Source organism: Ochotona curzoniae, unplaced genomic scaffold (genome assembly GCF_017591425.1).
Source record: "Ochotona curzoniae isolate NIBS_2020 unplaced genomic scaffold, NIBS_Ocur_1.0 contig_1014, whole genome shotgun sequence".
NCBI lineage: Eukaryota > Metazoa > Chordata > Mammalia > Lagomorpha > Ochotonidae > Ochotona > Ochotona curzoniae.
In genome coordinates this window covers 43,410,812-43,432,344 of record NW_024464920.1, presented here as the reverse complement: position 1 = coordinate 43,432,344, position 21,533 = coordinate 43,410,812, and the positions used below count along the sequence as shown (strand labels likewise).

Genomic DNA, 21,533 nt, shown 5'->3' with positions numbered 1-21,533 from the left:
CAGGAGTAAGAGTATAGCCAGGACTGCGGCCCCTGCCCTGTTTCTCCACCCCAGCACGCTGCCCCTGTACACTGGCGAGCTCAGACTCCAGAACAGGGCCTAGGTGCACCTGCCACACTGCACAGGCTGGGAGTGTCTGGCCTTGCTATGCTTGGAGCCACATGCAAAGTGATGGTGGATCACACTTGACCAGCTCAAATCCTGTTCAGACCATGGCAAAACAGAGAATGACTGCTTCGCTGAAACTCCAAGCTGCTGCTGAACTGCGAATGTCATGAGAATCTTTCAAATGACCACGGAGAAAGTTGGTGTAACTCTGCAGGTTGTGAAGGGCAGATTCTGTTGGTGTTTTCAGTTTTCACACAAACACAGCCTGGACTATTACTAAGATAAGTATTCTAATGGTCACAGGTGACGGCCTTTTAGGCCCTCTGAAGTGCCTGAAGCTTGAATGCATAGCTTTCATCAGGCCCTCAGAGCATGTACCTCCCATACAGTGAGGAAAACACAGGCATAAAGGATCAGAGAAGCGAGAATTCAGGCTCAGAGGGCAAGGGAACCCGAGCGGGGGGTGAGTCCTCCTGCTGCTGCTCACTGTCTTTCCATCATGGCACCTGTCCCTGGACTCTCAAGTCATAAACACATCACCTTCATCCTACCTCACGCCCCTCGTGGTACAAATGAGAACCTAGGACTTCCAAGTTGGGTGTGCACCCAGAACTGAGCCAAGGAAAATGTTGAAAACAAGTCGCATGCCCAGGCAGGGACCTTAAATCTTGAAGGTCACTGTTGCCTTCCCGCTTTTGCTCCTGGTCCCACGACGTGGTCACTCACACCACTGGCAGCCGGCAGACACTATTTCTACTTTCTCCTTCACTGTTCTAGCCATCACAGGGCAGACAAGGGGGCTATAGGAGGTTCTTAGAGTCCTTGCCTTGGCATTGTCATGTCAAATAGCTTTCTAGGTGTTTCTTAGGGAAGGAAAAGAGTGAGTTACTTGGCCAGATACATTTAGCAAACACTGGATTATTGGAGCTAACCAGGTTAGCCTGCAGCAGGACTTCTCGGCGTTTTTTCCAGGCCAATAGTCACAGGTTTCCCCAAGATAGGCATGCAACAGAGAGCTTTCCCAAAGAATATCACCTAAGATGGCAGCTAGGAAAATTCCACCTTGGGAAACACCTATCTGGGCCTTTTTGCAATAGAAGGGACTCACCTCTGCACCTGTTTTCCCAGCTCACTTGGCTGCATTCTGTAGAGTGGGGAGTCTTCTGTAAGACCCCAGGAGCTTGGCATTGGAAGATGATCCAGGCTTGTGAGCAAACTTGGAGACCCCCTACCTTGATTCAGGGGGAAACTGGAAGTTGCACAGAGCTCGAGGGCACATGAAGACAGGGTAAAAAGGAGTCCTTCCAACCAGGCAGGGAAGCAGGCCACAAGTCAGAAATAAGGAGAAAAGCACACTGAACATGTATGTTTCCCTGGCCTTCTATGTGCTGGTCTGCTGCCCCAAAATAAAAACACTGGTTTTAAAAACAGTTAACACAGTGGAGGACGAGCACTCACAAGGATCTCCAAGAACCTCAGGCTGAAGTTCCTTTGACAAGGAGCAGTTTGACTGGCTATGCACTTTTCCAAAGATGCACTGTTTGTTTAGTCCAGTGCTTGAACTACATCTACTGAGCACCTACTAAGCATGATGACCTGTGGGCAGGAATAGCCATCCATTTCCAGGCAGCAAGGCTATTCTTAGCTTGCTGGTGTCTATTTAAAATGTGTTAATCCTCTTCTCCACTCCTCCCCGCAATTAGATGCATTCCACTTCCCAGCCTGGGACACTGACTCGCCCAACTGGGAAGGTGGAATGGACAAGTGTTCTCACCCTGCTTAACTTGGCCAGGAATTTGGCCATCCTGGGCTAGGGCAACAGGGAATTAGCCAAATCCAAGAAGATGCACCCACTTGGCCTGCACCCTCCGATTCTTCCAGGAGCCCAGAGCTTGTTTATTCTACTGCCTCCTGGTATCACAGTGGCCTAGAGTGGGGGGCGATCAGACCTATCAGCCCTACTACCATGCAAAATCTGTGACCAAGAGCTCAGACTCTGCAAACAGAAAGCCTGGGCACAAATCTCGGCTTTATCATGCCTGGGATATATAGGAGGCGGCTTACCTTTCCTTTTCAGAATCCATATTCTCATCTGGGAAGTGGGACGATGATGATAGCAATTCCTAACGTGTATGATTACAGTGAATCATATGCATAGAAACGGGTCTTAGAATAGGTGTTAGCGAGCACTGGCTGCTTTACTCTGGTTTCTCTCAGTCTCCACCTCTTCATGCACAAAACACATAGGGATAAGAAGGCCTACCTCGGGTGGTTATGAGTTTAAGGCACTAACCCATCCCTTAGGCCAGACTTTTCTGCTTTTCTTGAACTGTTTCCCCATTTGTCAAGTGAGAAAACAGGGCAGTTGACCTCTCCAGTTCACAGCATGTGGTGCTGGGCACAGAGACCCACATAGCCTTAAGGCTCTTGTCACAAAATGGAGTATGTACTATACACCCACCCCCAGCTCCCCCACAGCCCCATATACAGCTCACAAAACAAGCCACAAGCCTGAGGAGGGGGAGAAAGATGCCTTTCATTGCTAAATCCCAGCCTAATCCTGACCACCCACAGGTGGCTAGCTGCAGTGCACCGGAAATGTGACTATTCCACAGAGAGAGAGGCTGAGTGTAAGAGAGTTTCAGAAACTTCATAAGAAAAAGTAAAATTTCACCAATAATTTTTAAGCTGCTTATATGAGTGAGGATATTTTAAGAGATGCAAATACTGGCCTAAAGTTAAACTCACCTATTCCCACCCCCCTCCTTTTAATGGAACTGTGAGGCTATTTATAGCTGTAGGAACATACTTTAAGAAGTTCATGGAAAGGGGACTTTAAAGTTTTGGTGCAAAAAATATTTGACATCCATGCATACCTTCGGATAGTCCATGATAAATGTGTATTATAGAAATATGATGCATGGATTTCAAATAACTTTTGTGCTAAAATAACTTACCTTTTCAATTCCATTTTCTATGAACTTTCTGAAGGGCCTTTATATTTATGCCTCGCAATAGGACCCCTGGGCCAGGCCAGTGTCACCTTTCTCTCTCTTTCTGTCCTTCTGACCAGAACCCTCCTCCTTGTAAGAAAGTCTTCTCCAAGGGATACCAGAAGGAATTCAAACTATTTGGGGTTAACTTTTTCAACCAAATGAAACCCAGATGTTAACCATCCAGGTGGGGCCTTCAATGTTAGAAGCCTTTAGGAACCTCTTCTGACATAAAAGAGCCCCAGTTAGATTAATAAGATCCAGGAAGCTTGCAAAACCCTCACCCCATCCCAGGGCACTGGCACAGTGGTCACCTCCACCCAACTTTCCAAGTCACCTCTGATATTCTCTACTATAATAGTTTATCATCCCAACTGCCCCTGTATTTGTCTTAAAATAAGGAACTAATTTTTAGAACACACTGATCCCTTCAAAGTGGGAAAACAAAACACTAGAAGAACACGTGCATATAATTAGCTGACATAATATTCCCATGTTGACTATGCCTACACCCAGCCTCCAGGACCGGTCCCTGTAAGTACTGGGTTTGTGGTGGGGCCTGGATGACAGATGATTCGCTTTGGCTTGAGTTTCCTCATTTGTCCTAACAGATGAGACACCAATACTTTCATCCAACTCCAGTCATGAAACCACATCTTCATGAGTGCTTGCCTTAGCCACATCCTAATCTGGGAATTGCAGGGACCCTGACTGAAACAGCACTTTCTCTGGAGGCAGCAGGGATAGCTGGTACTTTTGCCTTCTTGAAAGCAAGGAGGGATTAGAGATGGGGAGGAGGCAAAGGGATAATGGGTGTGCAATATTTAAGGCTTACTGATTCAAGAAGTCTCTTGGCCAGGATTTCTCTTCTCTTTTACTCCAGCCTCCACACCACTCCTTCATCTCAGGGCTCTGTTTTTCCATCAGCTGAACTTCACCTTGAGATGTCTAAAGTCAAATCATACAGCTTTTCTTTCCTTAACTTCCAGCCAACACACACACACACACACACACACACACACACACACACACACCTGAAATCAAGTGGATATTGCTGTAGACCTAGGAATACTTCATCTGTTTTCTAAGCCACGAATGCCACCAGTAGGTGAAAGTTTACATGAACATAAAAGATGACTCCGGAAAGTTGGTGGGGAAGAAAATGGAATTAAAAAGTATACTTATTTAGATGTAAAAATTTATTGAAATCCAGGGCAAGCATGGTGGCACAGCAAGTAAAGTTGCCATCTGCAATTTTAGCATTCCGCCTGGGCACTGGTTCATGTCCCAGCTGCTCCCCTTCTAATTTAGCTCCTTGCTAATAGCTTAGAAAAAAGCAGAGCCCAAAATGAACCTCCTGGCTTCAGCCTGGCACAGCCCTGGCAGTTGCAGTCATTTAGGGAGTGAGCCAGCGAATAGAAGATCTCTCACTCTCTTACACTGTGTGTATAACTCTGAAATGTATTTTTTCATCATATTCATTTTTCCATGAACTTCCTGATTAGCACTTGTGAATCAGAGCTGGGGGTTGGGACAGCAGGGACCATCACTTCAGCCCTACAACTGGCTTTTAAATGGGTGTGGAAGGGTTTTCCAGGCTCCCCCTCCAGCTCCAGACACTACGTTTTAGTAACCATGCCTCTACCTCTCTCTTGCAGCAGCTGAGATGGCCACGGCATGGCCCCCTGTCAAACACTGTGTAGTGTAGCCCTTTTCTTGGGACAATATTTTAGTAATGTATAGCAGAGATGAACACTGAAAAAAAAAAAACCTGAGTCTATGTGCCCTCATCTGAAGGGGATACTCCTCAACCAGGAAGCAACAGCTACCTGCCACCTCAGCCATGCCCATCCACAGCACTCTAGGAAGTGTGGAGAGAAGGCAAGGGGGGGAAATGCCTAGGACTTATCCCACAAGCAGAGTGGTAAACTAACATGAAACTGAAGAGCCAGTCTCAAGAGGGACTGGATATGGCAGTTTAACTAAGGGGTCCATGAGCTATTTCAGGCATGAATAGGAAGTCAACCCACATCACACATTTAATCATTGAGGAACCCACGAGAAAGCTTCCCAAGTTATGGAAACACTGTTTCCTTAATTTGGGCTGTAGCCAGTGTATTATCTGATTATGTCAGATATATCTGGTTAGTGTCAGCAGCTGGAATTCTGTATTGTCTCCCTCTCCATGAAAAAAAAAAATCATCAACATTCAACACATGAAGTTGCAATGAGTAAGTTTTTGAAATAGAATCCACTGAAAGGAAGTTTGAAAAAAAACATTCTTGGATGCTGAAAAATCTGGGATCCACTGGTAAGAAGAGCACGTCTTAGGAGTGCAGAGTTGGCGGTGATGCTTGGTTTTGTTCAGGATCCCAGAACTGACCACATGTTGATCAAATTGAAGGAGTGGGGAGGCAGGGAAGGGAGAAGTCAGTAAGAGAAAACAAAGTTAAGCATGACATTGGGGGAAGGGAGTAAGGGAAATCACCGAATAGGAAGTGGTGAAGGATATAGAATCTTCCAGATCTTAAGGGTTCCAGTCCTTGACTATACGGGAGACTAATAGGAAATCCAGGTTTTAGGAAGTTCAAGCGTGTATTACTATCTAACCATGGGCTAGTGGCTTTCTCTCTTGCCCCAAGCATCAGGCTGCTAAGCCTGGGTAACCCTCTAACCCTAACCCTTTAGGATGGTAAAGAGTTTGGAGCCATGCTTGGCACACAGTCAGTACAGCTCAATAAAAGGGCATTTCTTTCTGGTGATTTTTCTACCCAAGTGGCATTTAGAATTTTCACTTTTCTCTCTGGGAAGGTGGTGGAGGATGGAGTCTAGAGATCTGCCAGGTAACCCAGACAGCACAGCAGGCACCTCTCTTCTCAAAGGGCTGAGGTGTGTTCCCTGGGAACACAGCCCCCCAAAACTGCTCCCAGTCCAGGCACAAGCCCCTCAGGCAGTTCTCCATGGAGCCTCAGAGACTGTGTGCTTGCACATGTTGTGTTGAAGTAAGTCTGACTATTCTTTCCCACCTGTGTCAGGAAAATGGGACCAGAGGTGAGATCTATTAAAATGCTCCCATCGGCTTGGCATATAGAACCCTAACCTTTGCTTCCTGTTAAGGGGCAGAGGAGAAAGCAAAAAGAAAAATCTCTCAGCAGGTCACTAGAAAATAAGTTGTTTTGAGGGTGTTCCAATGGAGACCACCACACAGGCCAAGAGCCAGAGGGAAAATGGCTGGAGCTGGAAGGGCCACCGCTGATGCTAAAGTGGGCAGGGTCTACACCATCCCTCTTCAGGCCATGTTGCAACAGGACAGAATTCTCTCTTGAGCCAACCCTCCCAGTTTGCATAACAAGACTTTAGCCCATTTCTTGGCTTGAGCCAACCGGCACACAGCCCCTCTTCTTCCTCCAGGCTGTGTCATCACCACCCACCCATGCCTCAGTTTCCTCAGCTGTAAGAGGAGGATGCCAGTCACATACCTGCCTCTCTGGGCTGTTGTTAATCCTTTAGCATAATGCTTGGTGCAGAGCGATTGCTCCCTAACCACTGGCTTTTAAACATCAGAAGCCTGTGAACTAGGATCCATAAGACTGATGACCAGCTATATGTGGAGCTGTTGAAAAAGAGGACAAATACACTACTAACACTGCTGAATGAATAATTGGCTATGTGGAATTCTGCAGTGTTAAACTGTGACAAAATTCCTACAACTTTCCTATGGGTATCTATGTATGGGATGTGCAGGGGGAAACAACTTAGAGAAGGAGCTACAATTAATGGGAGGGATCATGAAGGACTTTGCCATTCTGAAGTTAGATGGATGGGACTTCCAATGAAGCTATTAAATGTGCCTTGACAAGAGGATGCTGGACTTCACACCATTGTCTGTACCTACTATGTCAGGATACACTTCAATAGAAGAATGATGGACTGATGAAGGATTATACTATTGTTATAATATAGGGGGAAAACAGTGAGGGGGCAGAGGAATGGGGAGGGTGGAAGGGAACTGTATCACGAAAAATAAAGAATAAAAAAATGAGAATTAGATGAATGTTGTAACTGGATGAATGGGTGGACGAGGGAGGAATCCATACAGACACATATACCTAGGCAAACAGATAATACAGATAATAGTTGTCACTTGTGTCGATTAAAAAGAGACTGCAGTGATATGGATTATTATCCCTTTTAAAAACTGGGTAACGAGAAGTTGGAAGACTTCTCCAATGTGCCCAAGCACATAGCCAGCAAGCCCTAGGGGAAGGACAGAATTCCTCCTACATGATGCCCCCACCCCCACCCTCACTCAGCTTTCCCAGCACCCCACACTGCCTGCTGAGGCCACCCAGGAGCTGCCGAGACAAAGGCTGCCAGAAGGGGCCTCCTTGTCCACACTAGCCGGAGCGGCAAAAGGCAGATGCAGGAGAGAATCGTGTTGATGTTTGGGTCTTTAACGAATGAACCTGTTGGAATGTGCCATTCAGCAATGCAGCTCAATGGTTCCTGCTGTTTCTACAAAGCAAACAAAGCTCTCTGCACCCAAGCCCCTCTCCAGGGCCACTCTTCCAGCTCCATCCATTCAGGGCCTGTGACAGGAACACACATGTCAGAGGGGGCACCTTCTCCACCGGGACCCAGGCACGTGACTCCCCATCCTGATGTTCCCACCACCCCCACCTGGAAGGGGAAGCATCTTGAAGCCCTGTCTTGCATTGGAGAGCTGTACTTCTGCCTGGGCCCCAATGACACAAACCGAATCATCTTTGAACTTGGATAGTCCTGTCTTCTCCAGTTCTCACTTCCAAAGCACGTCAGAAATTTCCCTTTGGTTTATTCTAATGCCCTGAAAGAACAATCGCAGCCTGTCTCCCTGAAGGTTCAAGGAGAACCTCTGGCTATCTTTGCCATCTCGATCTTTTTCAAGAAAACATCCCCCACCAAGTAGCCAAGCATGCTGCAGACTTTACCACCCAGCCCATCTCCGCCTGCAGAGAGAGACCTGTTTGGGATACCGTGGGTCAAAGCTGTAGCTTTCCCCATTGAGTAGCTAGTGGCCTCCAGCAAGCATGACCTCTCTCAACCTTGGTATTCTGCATCCGAACAACAGGTGCACCTTCTGTTAAGTTTCTAAGTGGGTCAAAGGTCACCTAAGAAGTTCTTGCACCCAGGATCCAAGAGATGCACTTTCCTTCTTCCAGCCCAATCTCCTCTCACCGGAAGTTCCCAGGATGGCAACAATTTGGGTCCCTCAGTCCATTTGCTGCTACCACCACCCCAAAGGCCTGCCTCTTCTCCAGGGCCTGAATCTTTTATCTTCTTAAAGTCACAGAGCCTGGTGTGGAGGCCGACCTATGTGTGGCAGAGAGGGAGTGAATCCGATTTCTCTTGAAAACGGCTTCTTGGCTGAAATCGCCACCTCAGATCTGATACCAAAGGAATCCGCTGGCAGTGACCCCTATCAAAACAATTCCGAGGGCTCCATCACAGCCCAGCCTTGCTCTCAAGTTCCCAAAAGGCTCAGGGGCAGGTCCCCACCCCTCCAGCCGCACTGCTCTGTGCAGAGAGGGCCAACGAGCAGGTCTTGGCATTCTGAGACAGAATTCTCTCTCCACTAACCTCCAGCTCTGCAGGAACCTCACATGTGCGCACGCGCGCGCACACACACACACACACACACACACACACAGAAATTTTCAGAAAGCTCCTAGCATTGCCTGCCCCTGCTGCAGCCAGCGGGCGCTGCCCCAGCAGGATCTGCCTGGCTAATGCTGCCCCCTGCCCCTCCTCCCAGGTTTCAGGAGCAGTGACTAGGAAGCAGGGAGGGATGCCACAGACATCCTGGCTGCGGCCAGGCTCCCCTTCTTCCCCCACCCCCAGTGAGTTTTCTAAGCCTGCGTGTAGTTTATTCTTCTCCTAAACACTGCCCTAGGGTGCAGGGCCCAGGGTTGCCATAGAAACATCTTTTAACTCCTCCTCATCCAGAAGGCTGTGCCAGTCCCCCTTTGGCTTTGGGGATGAAAGTCTGTGGATGAGGCACAAGGCCACGACAGACGGCCCTGGAAGGGGTGGGAGGCATTCCCTAGAGGGGGCTGTGCCAGGCAGGCGTGCTGGGTCCTTCCCCAGGGCACCTTGGCGCACAGCCAGGAAGAGAGAAGCAGCCGGTAGGTTCTGGAAGGCAATGTGAACAGGTCTGGCTCAGCACCTTGAGTAGCCTAGAGCATCCATTCAGTGAGGCTGAGGGGCCCCGGGTGGGGGCCGGAGTATTGGGACTGTCCTACAGGGGTAAGATGGCTCTGAGCTTCAGGTCCGGACTGGAAACCAGAAAGGCTGTGAGCAAGGAGAAGCGGGCGCCACCTACTGACCATCCGCGGGCGCTCTGCGAGGCCCAGGGAGGTCAACAGGCGAGAGGCCCACACCCACGCCTCCCATTTTTAAAAGCATTAGCTCATCGTGGCCGCCAGTGCAGTGCACCAGACCCAGGCCCGATGGCTCTAGGTCCCCGCCGCCGCTTCCAAGCGCTCTCCTTTCTGGCTTTTTTTTTTTTTTTGAAAGAGGGAGGGGATTACTGCCACAATGTTCTGATCCTTGCAAACTTCCTGCTAACTTACTTTTTCTCCCTGCACTTAATTAAAGCGATTAGGAGGAGTTAAGACCAGAGAAAATTATGCAAAATGTCCGCATCTGTGTAGACCCCCAGCAAGCCCCCTTGGTGGGAAGCTCAGCTGCGGATGGCGCCACAGAGTCCTCCCCCTCCCTCACCCTACACATGGGAAGTGCAGTGCACTGTTAGCCCCTATTTCTGCCTTTTGCTTGGGGTCTCTCGGGAGCACCCCCTCACCCTGCCAGCAAGGGGCAAGCCCAAGGGATCAGCTCTTCCTCTGCCTGAACGCCAACCCCGACTCCGCAGCTCCTTCCCGTGCAGAGCAGCAGACCCAGCTGAGAGTCGGACCTGCTTGACAGCACCTGTTGGACGCCCAGCCCCACCCCATCCGTGTGTGCTCCGTGCAAGATCAGCACCACCTCGCAATAAGGACCTGATGGGAGGGAATGCAAGTGCAATCAGATGGGGCACTGGTCAGGAAAGGACAAAGCTAGGCCACATGCAGCCCTGGAAAATGCCCTCTAACACAACTCTCGGACCCAGGGCCAGGCCGGGGTCTCCCAGGGTAAGGAAGGGCGTGCAGTACAGGCTTCACAAACCGCCAATAAGGGTGAACCGGGTCACCCAAACACCCCCAGCTGCCAACCGGACTGACCCTGGTCACCAGGACCACTTCTCTGCTCTTCTGCAAGACTGAACCCCCGCAGTGCCCCCTCCTTGCCACCCACATGTGGAGTCCCTCATCCAAGACTCAGTGAAAGATTTCCTGACTGTGCTTAAAACACACATGCTCCATTCTTCGCCTCTGAATCGACACCGGCAGAGGGGCAGCACTTCCCGGCACACACACACACACACACACACACACACACACTCACACACACATGCCACGCTCGGCCCACAGACTAGGAAAGATGTTTTCCATCTGCCGCTCCACCTCCAGCCATCCAAATCCGAAGGTCCCACACACTCCCAGACAAGTTTTCCCAGGACACCTTCAAGGCTTTCCATAAAAACCAGCCTGGCTTCTTAGCCTAGAGACTCAAAGTCCAGTTTGGGAATTGTCGCTATGACATAACCCTGGGCATCTTGTGTTCCTTCAGTGGCAAGTGTTTTCCCATGCTCCCATACACACCACCCCCAACAAAAATAGGAAATAAAATAGCCTTCCAACAAATTTCTCAGCTATGTGATAAGTGAGTCCTGCGCACAGCCACCTCCCACCTGCTATCAATACTCTCAAATATCATTCCCCCAGGGAAGGGTCAACCTCAGCGCTCTTCCTCTGCCCCTCCAATCCACCCAAACCTCGCACCCCCAGAAGTTCCAGCTAGCACTGGCTTGGGGCACTCCTGGCTGGGTTAGGTCTCAGTGAGAAGATCTATCAGGGAGAGGCGGCCAAAGCTGAATTCTTCAAGTTTTTCCCGGGAACTTTGCACGCAGTTGGCTGGCAACTTTGAACAAGTCAACAGCTCAGCAGGTTGTGCTAGCGCGCCGAGTTTCAGGAACCTTTTCCCTATTCCCCCCGCCCCCTTTCAGCCTCTTCCTCCTTTAATCGAGAAAGGCAAAATGGTACTAGCTGTCAAAAGCCCCCTGAAGGATAGCGAGAGTTACAGAGGGAATACGTCTGCCCCGCAAGACATTTTGGCCTTCCGCCCTGCCCGAGGAGGTTGAGCCCTGCCACCCCGCCCCTGCGCCCCGTGCCTGGGGCGGAGACCAGGAAAGGAGTTGCAACCCGGGGCTGCAGCGCGCGCTCAGCTCGCTCGCTCGCTCGCTCCGCGTACTTACCGATGTCGGAGTTGCAGAAGGCGTCCTGGGGGTGGCTAGGCGAGCATGTGCACGCCTCGGCGCCCCAATCCCCGAGGCCCCAGCTGCCCAGGAGTACCACGAGACCGAGCCACGGAGTCATCGCCGCCGCCGCTGCTGGGACTGCCTGCCGCTAGCTCTTCTTGCAAACTTGCGGGGCGCGCTTGCCGGCACCGCTTGCAGCAGCCGGAGCTCTCCCGCCCAGCCGTGCGGCAACTTTGGCCTCGGAGTGTCCCGTGGGACGGGCGCGGCGCAGCTGCTTTGGGCACGGGCGCACAAAACTGCGCGGGCTGACTGGCTTCTCCCGCGAGGGAACCGAAGGAGTAGAGGAGCCGGAGCCCGAGAAGCAGGATCCACCGGGCGCCTGCGCCTGTCTGCTACCCCGCTCTGCACCGCTGCCCCGGCTGCCCGCAGCTATATAGCGCGGCGCCCCGGGAACACACGCCTCGGGCGCGCGGGGCCGCCCCCTCCGACCAATGGCAGAGCCGCATTACCTCATCGGCCCTCCGAGGGGGCGGGGCCGGGGGCGCGGGCCGGCGGGGCGGGGCCGGCCCTGACCGTTCAGATCCTTATAGGGAATAATGCGGCCCTGGGCACGCGAGTGGGTGGGCTGGGCGCGCCCGGGACCCGCGGCCCATCCGCGGCTCTTCCAAGCGCGGCCCGGCGCTCACTCAGCGTCCGACCCTGGTTCCGCGTCCACCCCACCCTCTGGGTGCCTGGGACCCAAAACCAGAATCAAGTCTGAACCACTCAGTCCAGTCAGCCCCCTCCGCAGGGCAGAGAGAGCCCCTGTCCGGGAGACCTTGAACAGGGACCCAGAATGACTCCTTCTCTCCTACTTTCTTGCCCGCGAGGAAGTCACCTGCCATTTGGGAGCTGGCCCTGATAGCCCTTGCGTCCCTGGGCAGGCTGGGAACACCCACAGGTTTGTGCATTTAGTCAACAAACATCCTTCCAAGAATGCTGTAGTTACACAAATTACACAAGCCCATGCCCCTGCTCCCATGGACGTCCTTGAACTCAGAGGGTAATTTTCAGACAGCAAAACCAGAGTCATGGGTGGAGAAGCACAGAGAAAAGGAGCCCTGTGCCACCTGGCCAGCGAGGACCACAGGCAAGCAGGCCAGCCTGAGGGCGCACACGCGCGTACGCACAAGGAAGTGTGGACAGACCTCCACTCTCCTGCAAGGAGCTTTGAGGATGAACTTGATCTGAAAACCGTGATCTGAAAACGGGGCGAAAACCGTGATGGGTAACCGGTGCGTCCTTGGCGAGTTTGACGATGAGGCAACCACCTGATTCCACTACATCTTTTTCGATAGAAGGCTCCGGCCTCACTTCATAGTCTCTTTCAAGAATCCTGCCAGTAGAAAAAGCCAGTGCACCGACGTCACTGGGTCTTTCCAACCTAAGGAAACAGTGGTGGAAGGATTTGGCAACTGGCCAGGAAGTGGCTTCAGTCTGTTCCCAGTGACTCCTCTTCTTTACAAGAGATGGTTATCAGCCAAGCCTTGAGCGGCCCTTCCAGCCCTCCGCTGCCCAGCACCCTTTCCTGGCTGGGGTCTTGCACCTTTTTTCATCCTTTTCCTTTTGGTTCTATTGCCTCCTATTGAGAAGGACACACACAGGGCGGTCTTCACAAAGACGCAGCTGATGGGAGAACCAGGTGTCGTTGTTAAACCACATGTATAGCCACCTAAACTTACCGTGACATTCCATTGGCCACGACTCTCCTATGATGTGCTGGAAGAATGCTAAGTAAACGTTTGGAGTTAGAACTGAAGAGGAAAGCACGTAGAGTTTCTTTGTTGTCTGCCTATACACCTCCAAGAGGTGACATTGGCAGGAAGTGGCATGGGTGATGCAATTTCCATAAACATTTAAAAAAAAAAAGTCTTGTCAGCTTGAACATTTAAGGGAATTCAACATTCAGAGAAAGCCCATTCCTGGGCCCAGTGCAATAGCTCAGTGGCTAAATCCTCACCTTGCATGTGCCAGGATCCCATATAGGCACCAGTTCATGTCCCAGCTGCTCTGCTTCCCATCCAGCTCCCTACTTGTGGCATGAGAAAGCAGTGGAGGATGGCCCAAGGCCTTGGGATGCTGAACCCATGTGGGAGACCCAAAAAAAGCTCCTGGCTCCAGATTAGCTCAGCTCTGTCCATTGCAAGAACCAGTAGACAGATCTTTCTCTCTGTCTCTCCTTCTCTCTGTAAATCTACCTTCCCAATAAAAATAGATTTCCAAAAACTAAAAAAAAAGAGAGAGAAGCCGACTCCTGCATTCTCCAGTCCTTTTCCCACCCAGCTTTTGAGACCCTACCTACTTGCACTCTTTAATAACAGCCTGGCTCAGAGAGATGTTCCCAGCAGTGGGTTTTTGGTTTGGTTTGGTTTTTATCAGCACAGTGTCCATGGTCTCGCGAGATGTGGCCATGTTATTTAGCCCTGCTCATACCAGCAGTGTGTGGATGCCTGGATATTTGGCCAGATGCTTTGTAGCCCTCTGAGAACAAAACAGGACCCAGGAGACTTGGGCATCAATAGCTCATAGAGGCCAACATACTTGGTAGGATTTCACCGAGTTGCTTATCCCCACAAATGGCCAGTCATGTGGAAGGTTTTATCAAACTTTCCAGGCCAAATCCACCTTGGATGGGCAGCTCACATGACAGAGGCCCCCTCTCTTCTTTATTTCTATGGTACAGTTTGACCCCAGGTACCCAGAATTTTCTCCCAGGGAAGGTCTTGCATGGAATAAATGGGGCAGATCAGTTCAGCTGAGCGCTGATTCTCCTTGTAGAAGGCACCTGTGGCGCTCGATCCCCGCCACTACTTAATTATGTAAGCAGGACATGTGATCTGATTGCTTTTTTAGCTGAGAGGGTGTTACTTCCCGTTGTCCCCTATCCTAAGCTGGCCCATACAGTGTCTCTCGAGTCCATGAACCCCAAGAGCGGTGCAGTCGGATATGCTTGTGTCTACACCTAGGCTCCCATCTGCCCCTCTTTCCCCCGTGTGAGGTCAGCTCACACTGAATGTTCAGCTCACATGCTGAAGAGAAGGCGCCAACTCCAGAAATCCTGGATTAGGATTGATGCCCGGGCAGTCCTCCTGCTCAATCGGCCCTCCAGCAGGCAGACCTCGCAGCCATCCACCGGATGTCACGGTGCCCATGGGCCTAGCAATGTGAGGGGACTTTCAAAAGGTCATGGATGATACATATGTGAAAAAGCTATGCATAAAAAAAAACTTTAAAAAAATATTTATTTATTTATTTATTGGTTATATAGAGAGGAAAAGAGACAGAGAGGAAGATCTTCTGTCTGATGATTCACGCCCCAAGTGAGCGCAATGGCCGATGCTATGCCAATCCAAAGCCAGGGTCCAGGAACTTCTTCGGGGTCTCCTGCATGGGTGCAGGGTCCCAAAGTCTTGGGCCATCCTCGACCTCTTTCCCGGGCCACAAGCAGGGAGCTGGATGGGAAGTGGAGCTGCCAGAATTAGAACCAGCGCCCATATGGGATCCTGGTGTGTTCAAGGCGAGTACTTTAGCCGCTAGGCTACATCGCCAGGCCCCGAAAAAAACCTTTTTATACTGACATAACCCAATTGCTGCATTTAATTTCTCATGAACTTTTAAAAAACACTTTTTAAAGTAAGGATTGCTTCTTTTTGTTTTCAAGCAAACTTTATAAGCTACATGGCATGTACCTGGGACTCATGGATTCATGCAGTGTAGGAACCATGTGTTCCATTTGCTAAAAACAATGATAGGTTTTGTCCATCTGGGAGGAACTGAAAAAATTGCAATTTGTAACTGGGCTGTCCTGAAACCTCCCCTTTCTTAGAATGTTTGTATGATAGGTGAGTCCTTGTCCAACCCCTTTCTACAAAGTTATGGGTTGCTACAGTTAGGGGTGTGTGTGTGTGTGTGTGTGTGTGTGTGTGTGTGTGTATTCCCACTCACTGCAGAGAGGAGGCAGGGGAACCAGGAACCCAATCCAGGTCTCCCATGTGGGTGGCACTTGACTTGTCACCACTACCTCCCAGGGTTCACATTAGCAAGACACCTGAACTTGAAATTGAACTCAGGTTCTCTGAAGAGAGATGCAAATATCTTAGTTACTAGGCCAAAAGTTCAGCCCAATAGGAAGTGTTTGTATGGACATGTGGAGATCACGTCAAGGAACTCAGAGAATGTTTCATAGGTGGGAAATGGGCAGGTGCGGGCAGGGGCGGGGATGTGTCACAAGTCACGGTCACCTGGGGGCAAGGTCAACACTGTGCTCGAGCCACTGGTGGCTTGTCTGGCTCCATCACAGTCCAGGGGCTCTGTCTTCCCCACTGCGGAGTAGAAGCCAGTGCTTGCAACCTGGCCTGGGGAACCAGAGCTATTCACAACCCCTGGATCCCTGGACAAACTCATTTCAGAATCGCTTTGTACAGTGTGCAGGCCCTGAACAACTTCTCCCCGCCATGATGCGTTTGCTCTCTCTGGAGGTAATCAGCCCCCTCTGAACCAACAGAAACAAAAGCAGGTCTGTTCTCCTAAGAGGTTGATCCCTGGCCTGTTGGCTTTTCCTCCATCCGAAACGACTCTCTAATACCTCCCGAAGACATTCCGAGCATTTTTCCACAGAAAGATGCACGGACGGTTCCTCTCCGAGGGACAAAGGAAGGCTAACAGAACAGAATCCAAAGCCCTGAGATTGGTTTCACAGGTTACTGCAAGACCGTCGTGTGCCTGCCTTGGAAAAGTCGCATCGTTCATCTAGGCCTTAGTGTCCGTGTTTATGAGATGAGACAGAAAATTCAGTGGGGCCCAAGATCCTGCTCAACCCAACAGGCTCAGATCTCATGGGAGAGTCTTAAGGACAAAAGTACTTGTTTCCCAGGATGGGGGGTAGCGGGGAAGCAGATGTGGCCAAACCTGAAGGAGGTCCAGCCAGCTCTCAGTCAACACCGAGTCTCTATTCTGCTCTCTTGTCTGAGACTCCAGGCTGAAAAACCAAAAGAATATCAGAACAGACTGCAGTGGTGAAGGTCGCAAAGAGAGGCTGAGGACTGTTGCAGGCAGAGTCCACTGCAGTCCCTTGTTCTTACATCTGTGTGGCTCTGGGAGCGTAAGCACTAAAAGGTTGCCAAGCCTCTTTCTTCTTTTTTTTAATTTCCAGAATCCATTGAACTCTTTCATATCCTTCATGTTTCAGAAGTCCCCTTCTCCAGGAAATTTTCTCTGGTCCCCCTTCCATCTATCATGGTATTTCCTTCTTTTGCCACACTTAGCTGACCCTAACAGGGTTGGCTCCATCTCTATTTTCCTTCTGGGCTGCAAGTCCTCGGAGGGATAAGAGCACGCAGGCCATACATCTTGGTTGAATGGACTCAGTATTCTTCAGCACCACCCAAGGGTTCCTGTGTTTAGACAGGCAGGTGGCTGCTCCTTGCAGAATTCACAGAGCCCTATCCCACCGGCTAGTGCTAGGGGGCACCATAAACCAGAGAACACCCATTCCACTCAGCCTGTAGCTGGGAAGATGGGAGAGGCGTGATTGCACACTAGCTGATGGGGTGCTGGTGTTTGTGACCACTCCCGTCTGCAAAGGCCAATGAGTTTTCACTCCACATCTAACTGTCAGAGCCTCTCCATCCTGGACTGGCCACATGGCAGTCCAGGGAAGATACTCTCTAAGGGAAGCCATTTGAGGGCTGCGGGAGATGGCTGTAAAGCCTCTATAGGATACCATGGGGCTCCTCTTCCTTGGCAGAGCTGGGCTCTGGACACTACAGCAGGAGAAAGTGCTGGACTTGATGTGGTCATTTCTGCTGTCTTCCAGCAAAGCACCTCTTTACCTCCCTCCCTTGTTACCTCCAGATCCTCAGCCACATACCGTCCCATAAACCCATGGTCCATGTGAAAGTCATTATATTCAAAACAGCCTTTTCCGAACAGCAGACATCCTGGTCCACCCATCAGTGGGAGCCCTGGCCAGACCCTCAGTGGGAGCGCAGCCCAGCACAAGACAATGATGGGCCCAAGATGGTAGGCACTTGGTGTCTGGCACCAGCAGGAAGTCAACACCTTTCTTTGCCTCCATCTGGAGCCAATTTCACAGCAGTAAAATTGTAGGATGCTCCTAGCGTAGCTCCCCCCAGCCCTGCCAGCAAAGGGAAGACCCCTCCATAGGCGTCTCTGGAGAAATTCATGTGAATCGTGTGGGGTTTTTTTTTTTTCTATTTCCACAAGGAGCTACTCCCGGGGAGTTTTAAGCCAGAAAACATGTGCACAGTTGGAGATGTTGCGTGTCCTGTGTTTTCTGGGGTGCTGGGAGATGGGAAGCAGAGTTAACTAGTCCAGCCCTTGTGTTTCTGGTTTTAGTTTTAATGGCTGTATACCCAGGCAAGTCTGTGCATTTCAATGAAGGTTAATATGAGGTGGGGGCAGGAGAATTTCTTCTCCTGCACCCTGGTTCAATGTCTTCCTTATGCCTGTGGCATTCATGTGTTTTTCCTTCATGCATGAGTCACTCCTGTGTGGATGCTGTGGAGGTGGCATGCTCAGCCTCAGATAGACAACACACACAAAGCCACAGCCAGGTGCTCCCAGGGCTGGCAGGGCATGAGATGGATGGACGTGTGGTTGGTGTCTTCTTGGTCTCGGCTGGAGAGCTTATTCTATGATGGCTCTTGGGCTGCTGTTGCAGAACCTCCTGGGGCTGAGCTCATCGTGTCCTGTGCGGTGTTGGGGACTCCAAAGACAGTGGATCCTGTCTGTCTTTGAACGTGGCTGCGGAGACACCTCTGTCTCAGGGCTTTCCTGCGGCACCTCTCCACCTGCACCTTGACAGGCTTCCTGACATGATAACATAAACCATTCCCTTCTTTCTCTTCTTACCTCATTACTCCCTACCACCACCTAGTCCTGTGATCTCGCCCCTTCACCACTCCAGAATAGTAGAATTGGCGTAGTAAAAAGCAGCACCCCTCTGATCTCCTGTCCTCTCTATTGACTCCATCCTGAACAATTTCATTGTGTGGGGAGGGAGGGACATGTCCTATGACCTCCTTGAAATCCAGGAGTGCCAAGCCTGTTGTCTCCACCGCCTGGTCTCCTCCAGGGTTACCATCATTCACCATCACCTTATAGATTCTCACTCTATCCATCTCTTCTAATCATCTCTTTCTCATTTCTACTGCTTTTGCCTTGGATTAGATCCTCATGGATTCTTTTTTACAGTTTCGATAGTAACCTCAAGAGTCACCCTGCCCCAAATCTTTGTCAAATTCAACCTTTGCATGGCTACTCCTAGAAAAATGACTGATTGTAATCCTCAAATTACACTGTCTTTTGCTTGCAATTCCCTTGTTCTCAGTGGCTTTCAGAACAAAGTCTTAAACTCGAAGGACACAGATGAGAAAGATGTTCTGTAGTCTGGCTCCTTCCAGGGAGCCATGGCCTGGAACTGACAGGAGCTTCGTTCCTGTGGAGCATAAAGCGACTGCTGGCCTTGCAGTTAAGGCACAACAGTCTCCACCCTTGCTCCTCTCCCAAAACCTTCACTGCCCTCATTCCTGTTTCTAACCCTCTACACTCCCCACCTCCTCCACCTCACTGGCCAAGAATCACTTATTCATTGCTCAGGATTCTCACTAGAGTCACCACCTTGGGAATGTTTTCCTGCCTCTCTCTCTCTCTCCCTCTCCCTCTCTCGCTCTCTCCCAGCAAAAAAGACCACCACCCTTATGCCCATATGTCTCTCCTCACTCACCTCCCACCCCTTACCCCCCAGGAGCACCCAGACTTCCACCCAGGTACCTCACAAGCCCTTGCCCTTGTCAACTAATGTGTCTGATTCTTATCTGGACAGCCAGCAAATGTAGGTGCTTCTCTGATGCCTAGCATCTCACTTGCACAAAACAGGCACTTCCCAAGTCTTAGAAAGTAAGAAACCAACTAATGAATGGCAGGGGAAAAAAAGATAGGTGGGTAGGAGCAAAAGTTTCACAAGTTCACCACAATAGAAGTTCAGTGAAACCCAACTTCCTGGATCCAGAAACTCAACCAGGTAAGACTCAATTGATTGGAATGAAGGACACAGCAGATCTGTAAGAGACCAGAAATCCAACCACAATTCCATTCTTCTTGTTCCCCATGATATATATTACACTGTCACATAAAGAATTCATGTCAATGTGACCCCATATTGTTCTCCTGAGAGTCAGCCAGAGCTCTTTGCAAAGCTCGCTTCTCCTCAAATGAATGTTCTGGTGTGTGTGTGTGTGTGTGGTGTCAGAAGACAAGGACTGAGGTCATCATAGGGATCCAGCTAAGATATACGGGAATCTTCCCTCAAATGGAAGCAAAATGTCTACGAAGTCAGTGACAGTGCTCACATCTAGTAGCCAAAGTCCCTGTTACTGGACAGGGTCAAGGCCAAATCATTCCAGTCTTCTTGCTGCTCTACTCCAGACCAGCATCTCTTCTTTCTCTCTACCCCAAGTTTTTCTCCACCAGAAATAGTGCAGATCCTTGGTTTCCAAATTTTAGATGACAATCAGCAGTGATCATACCTGAGTCAAATAGTGTAGGTTCTGAGTATTCCCATACAATCTGCCCTCTGTGTCATGACTTAGTGCCACAGATGGCTGGGCACCTTCATGGCATGTGAATTTATCTTCCTGCTCCCAGAGGTGAAATGGCCTCTGTCCAAGCTGTAAGCCTGCCCTTCACCGTGGGTACTCCCTTGATGTTCTCTATTTGCCTGCCAGCTTGTGTGTCACCATGACTGTCAGCTCTTTGAAGGAAGAGCTGAGAAAGGAGTCTTCCTTTGCTTCTGACTTCAAACATTTACCCAGCATGGATAAAGTCACCACTCTATACTAGATAGAGCAGTAAATGAGGTCCAGACGATCCTTGAGAAGTTCCTACTCCTGCAGTTAGCAAAGAGAAAGGAACAGTAATTCAGAGTAAAACTACCAAATGATGGCAAGTGTGCCAGGAGGTGACGGAGCAGAGCCATCCTATCAGAGAGTAGGGGCTGCGTGAGGAGCCCATAATGCAGAACTGAAGAGAGTTGTGGGGTCAAGGCCAATGCTCCCATTTTCCTTTTTGGAGATTTATTTATTTCTTATTGGAAAGGCAGATCAGACTTATGGAAAGAAGGAGAGACAGAGTAAGAGCTTCCATCTACTGGATCACTCCCCAAATGGCCACAATGGGCCACTTGAAGCCAGCAGCTGGGAGCTTCTTCTGGGTCTCCCACACAAGTGCAGGGTTACAAGACTTTGGGTCATCTACTGTTTTCCCAGGCCATAAACAGAGAATGGAGCAGCCAGGACACAAACCAGCACCCATATGGGATCCTGGCACTTGCAAGGTGAGGATTTAGCCATTGAGCTATTTGGCTAGGCCCAATGTTCTGATTTTCAAGAAATGAAGACAGGCCCAAGAGACAGAAGTTCCTATGATCATATGAGATTATTAAAAGGAAGATGACAAAAAATCTACCCCCCGTTTAGTACCTCTTCCTATCACTCCAGATAATGCTCTGACTCAATGTCATGCCCTTTGGAGATTCAACGCTTAATTATTACCAGGATAGTAGGTTGAAATGGAATGATAAACTGAAATATTTATAAGACAAGAAAAAGAATACTGGGCTGGCACCGGGCATGGCAGGTAAAGCCATCGCCTCTGGAACCAGAACCACAATATGAATGTTGATTGGAATTTTAGCAACTCCACCTAAAACCCAGCCCCCTACTAACGTGCCTGAGAAAACAGCAAAAGATGGCCCAAGTGCTTGGGACCCTGCAACCAACCACATGGGAGATATAGAAGACACTCCAGGTGTCTGCCAATGTGGCCATTTGGGGAGTGAACCAGGGGATGGAAGATCTCTCTCTCTCTCTCTTCTCCCTAACTCTGTCTTTCAAATAATTTTCCTGGTTGGTGGCATTGGGAGTGCTGGAAGCCTCCTCTTGGTCTTTTGGGTTCCTGTTGAATGCTCAGAAGTTCCT

The 21,533-nt window shown here is 50.1% G+C and overlaps 2 protein-coding genes across 3 annotated transcripts in view; one reads left to right on the top strand and one right to left on the bottom strand.

The window, feature by feature from the left end:
* Nucleotides 1–11,868, bottom strand: part of TIMP3 (TIMP metallopeptidase inhibitor 3) — a 48,528-nt gene extending 36,660 nt beyond the window's left edge. The window contains exon 1 of the mRNA XM_040985169.1: nucleotides 11,494–11,868. Within this exon, the coding sequence (XP_040841103.1) occupies nucleotides 11,494–11,614 (121 nt within the window). The 5' untranslated portion in view covers nucleotides 11,615–11,868. The remainder of the gene's footprint in view (nucleotides 1–11,493) is intronic.
* The window catches only part of SYN3 (synapsin III), a 364,967-nt gene that overhangs the window by 139,162 nt on the left and 204,272 nt on the right, over nucleotides 1–21,533 (top strand). The gene's annotated exons all lie outside the window — the stretch shown is intronic.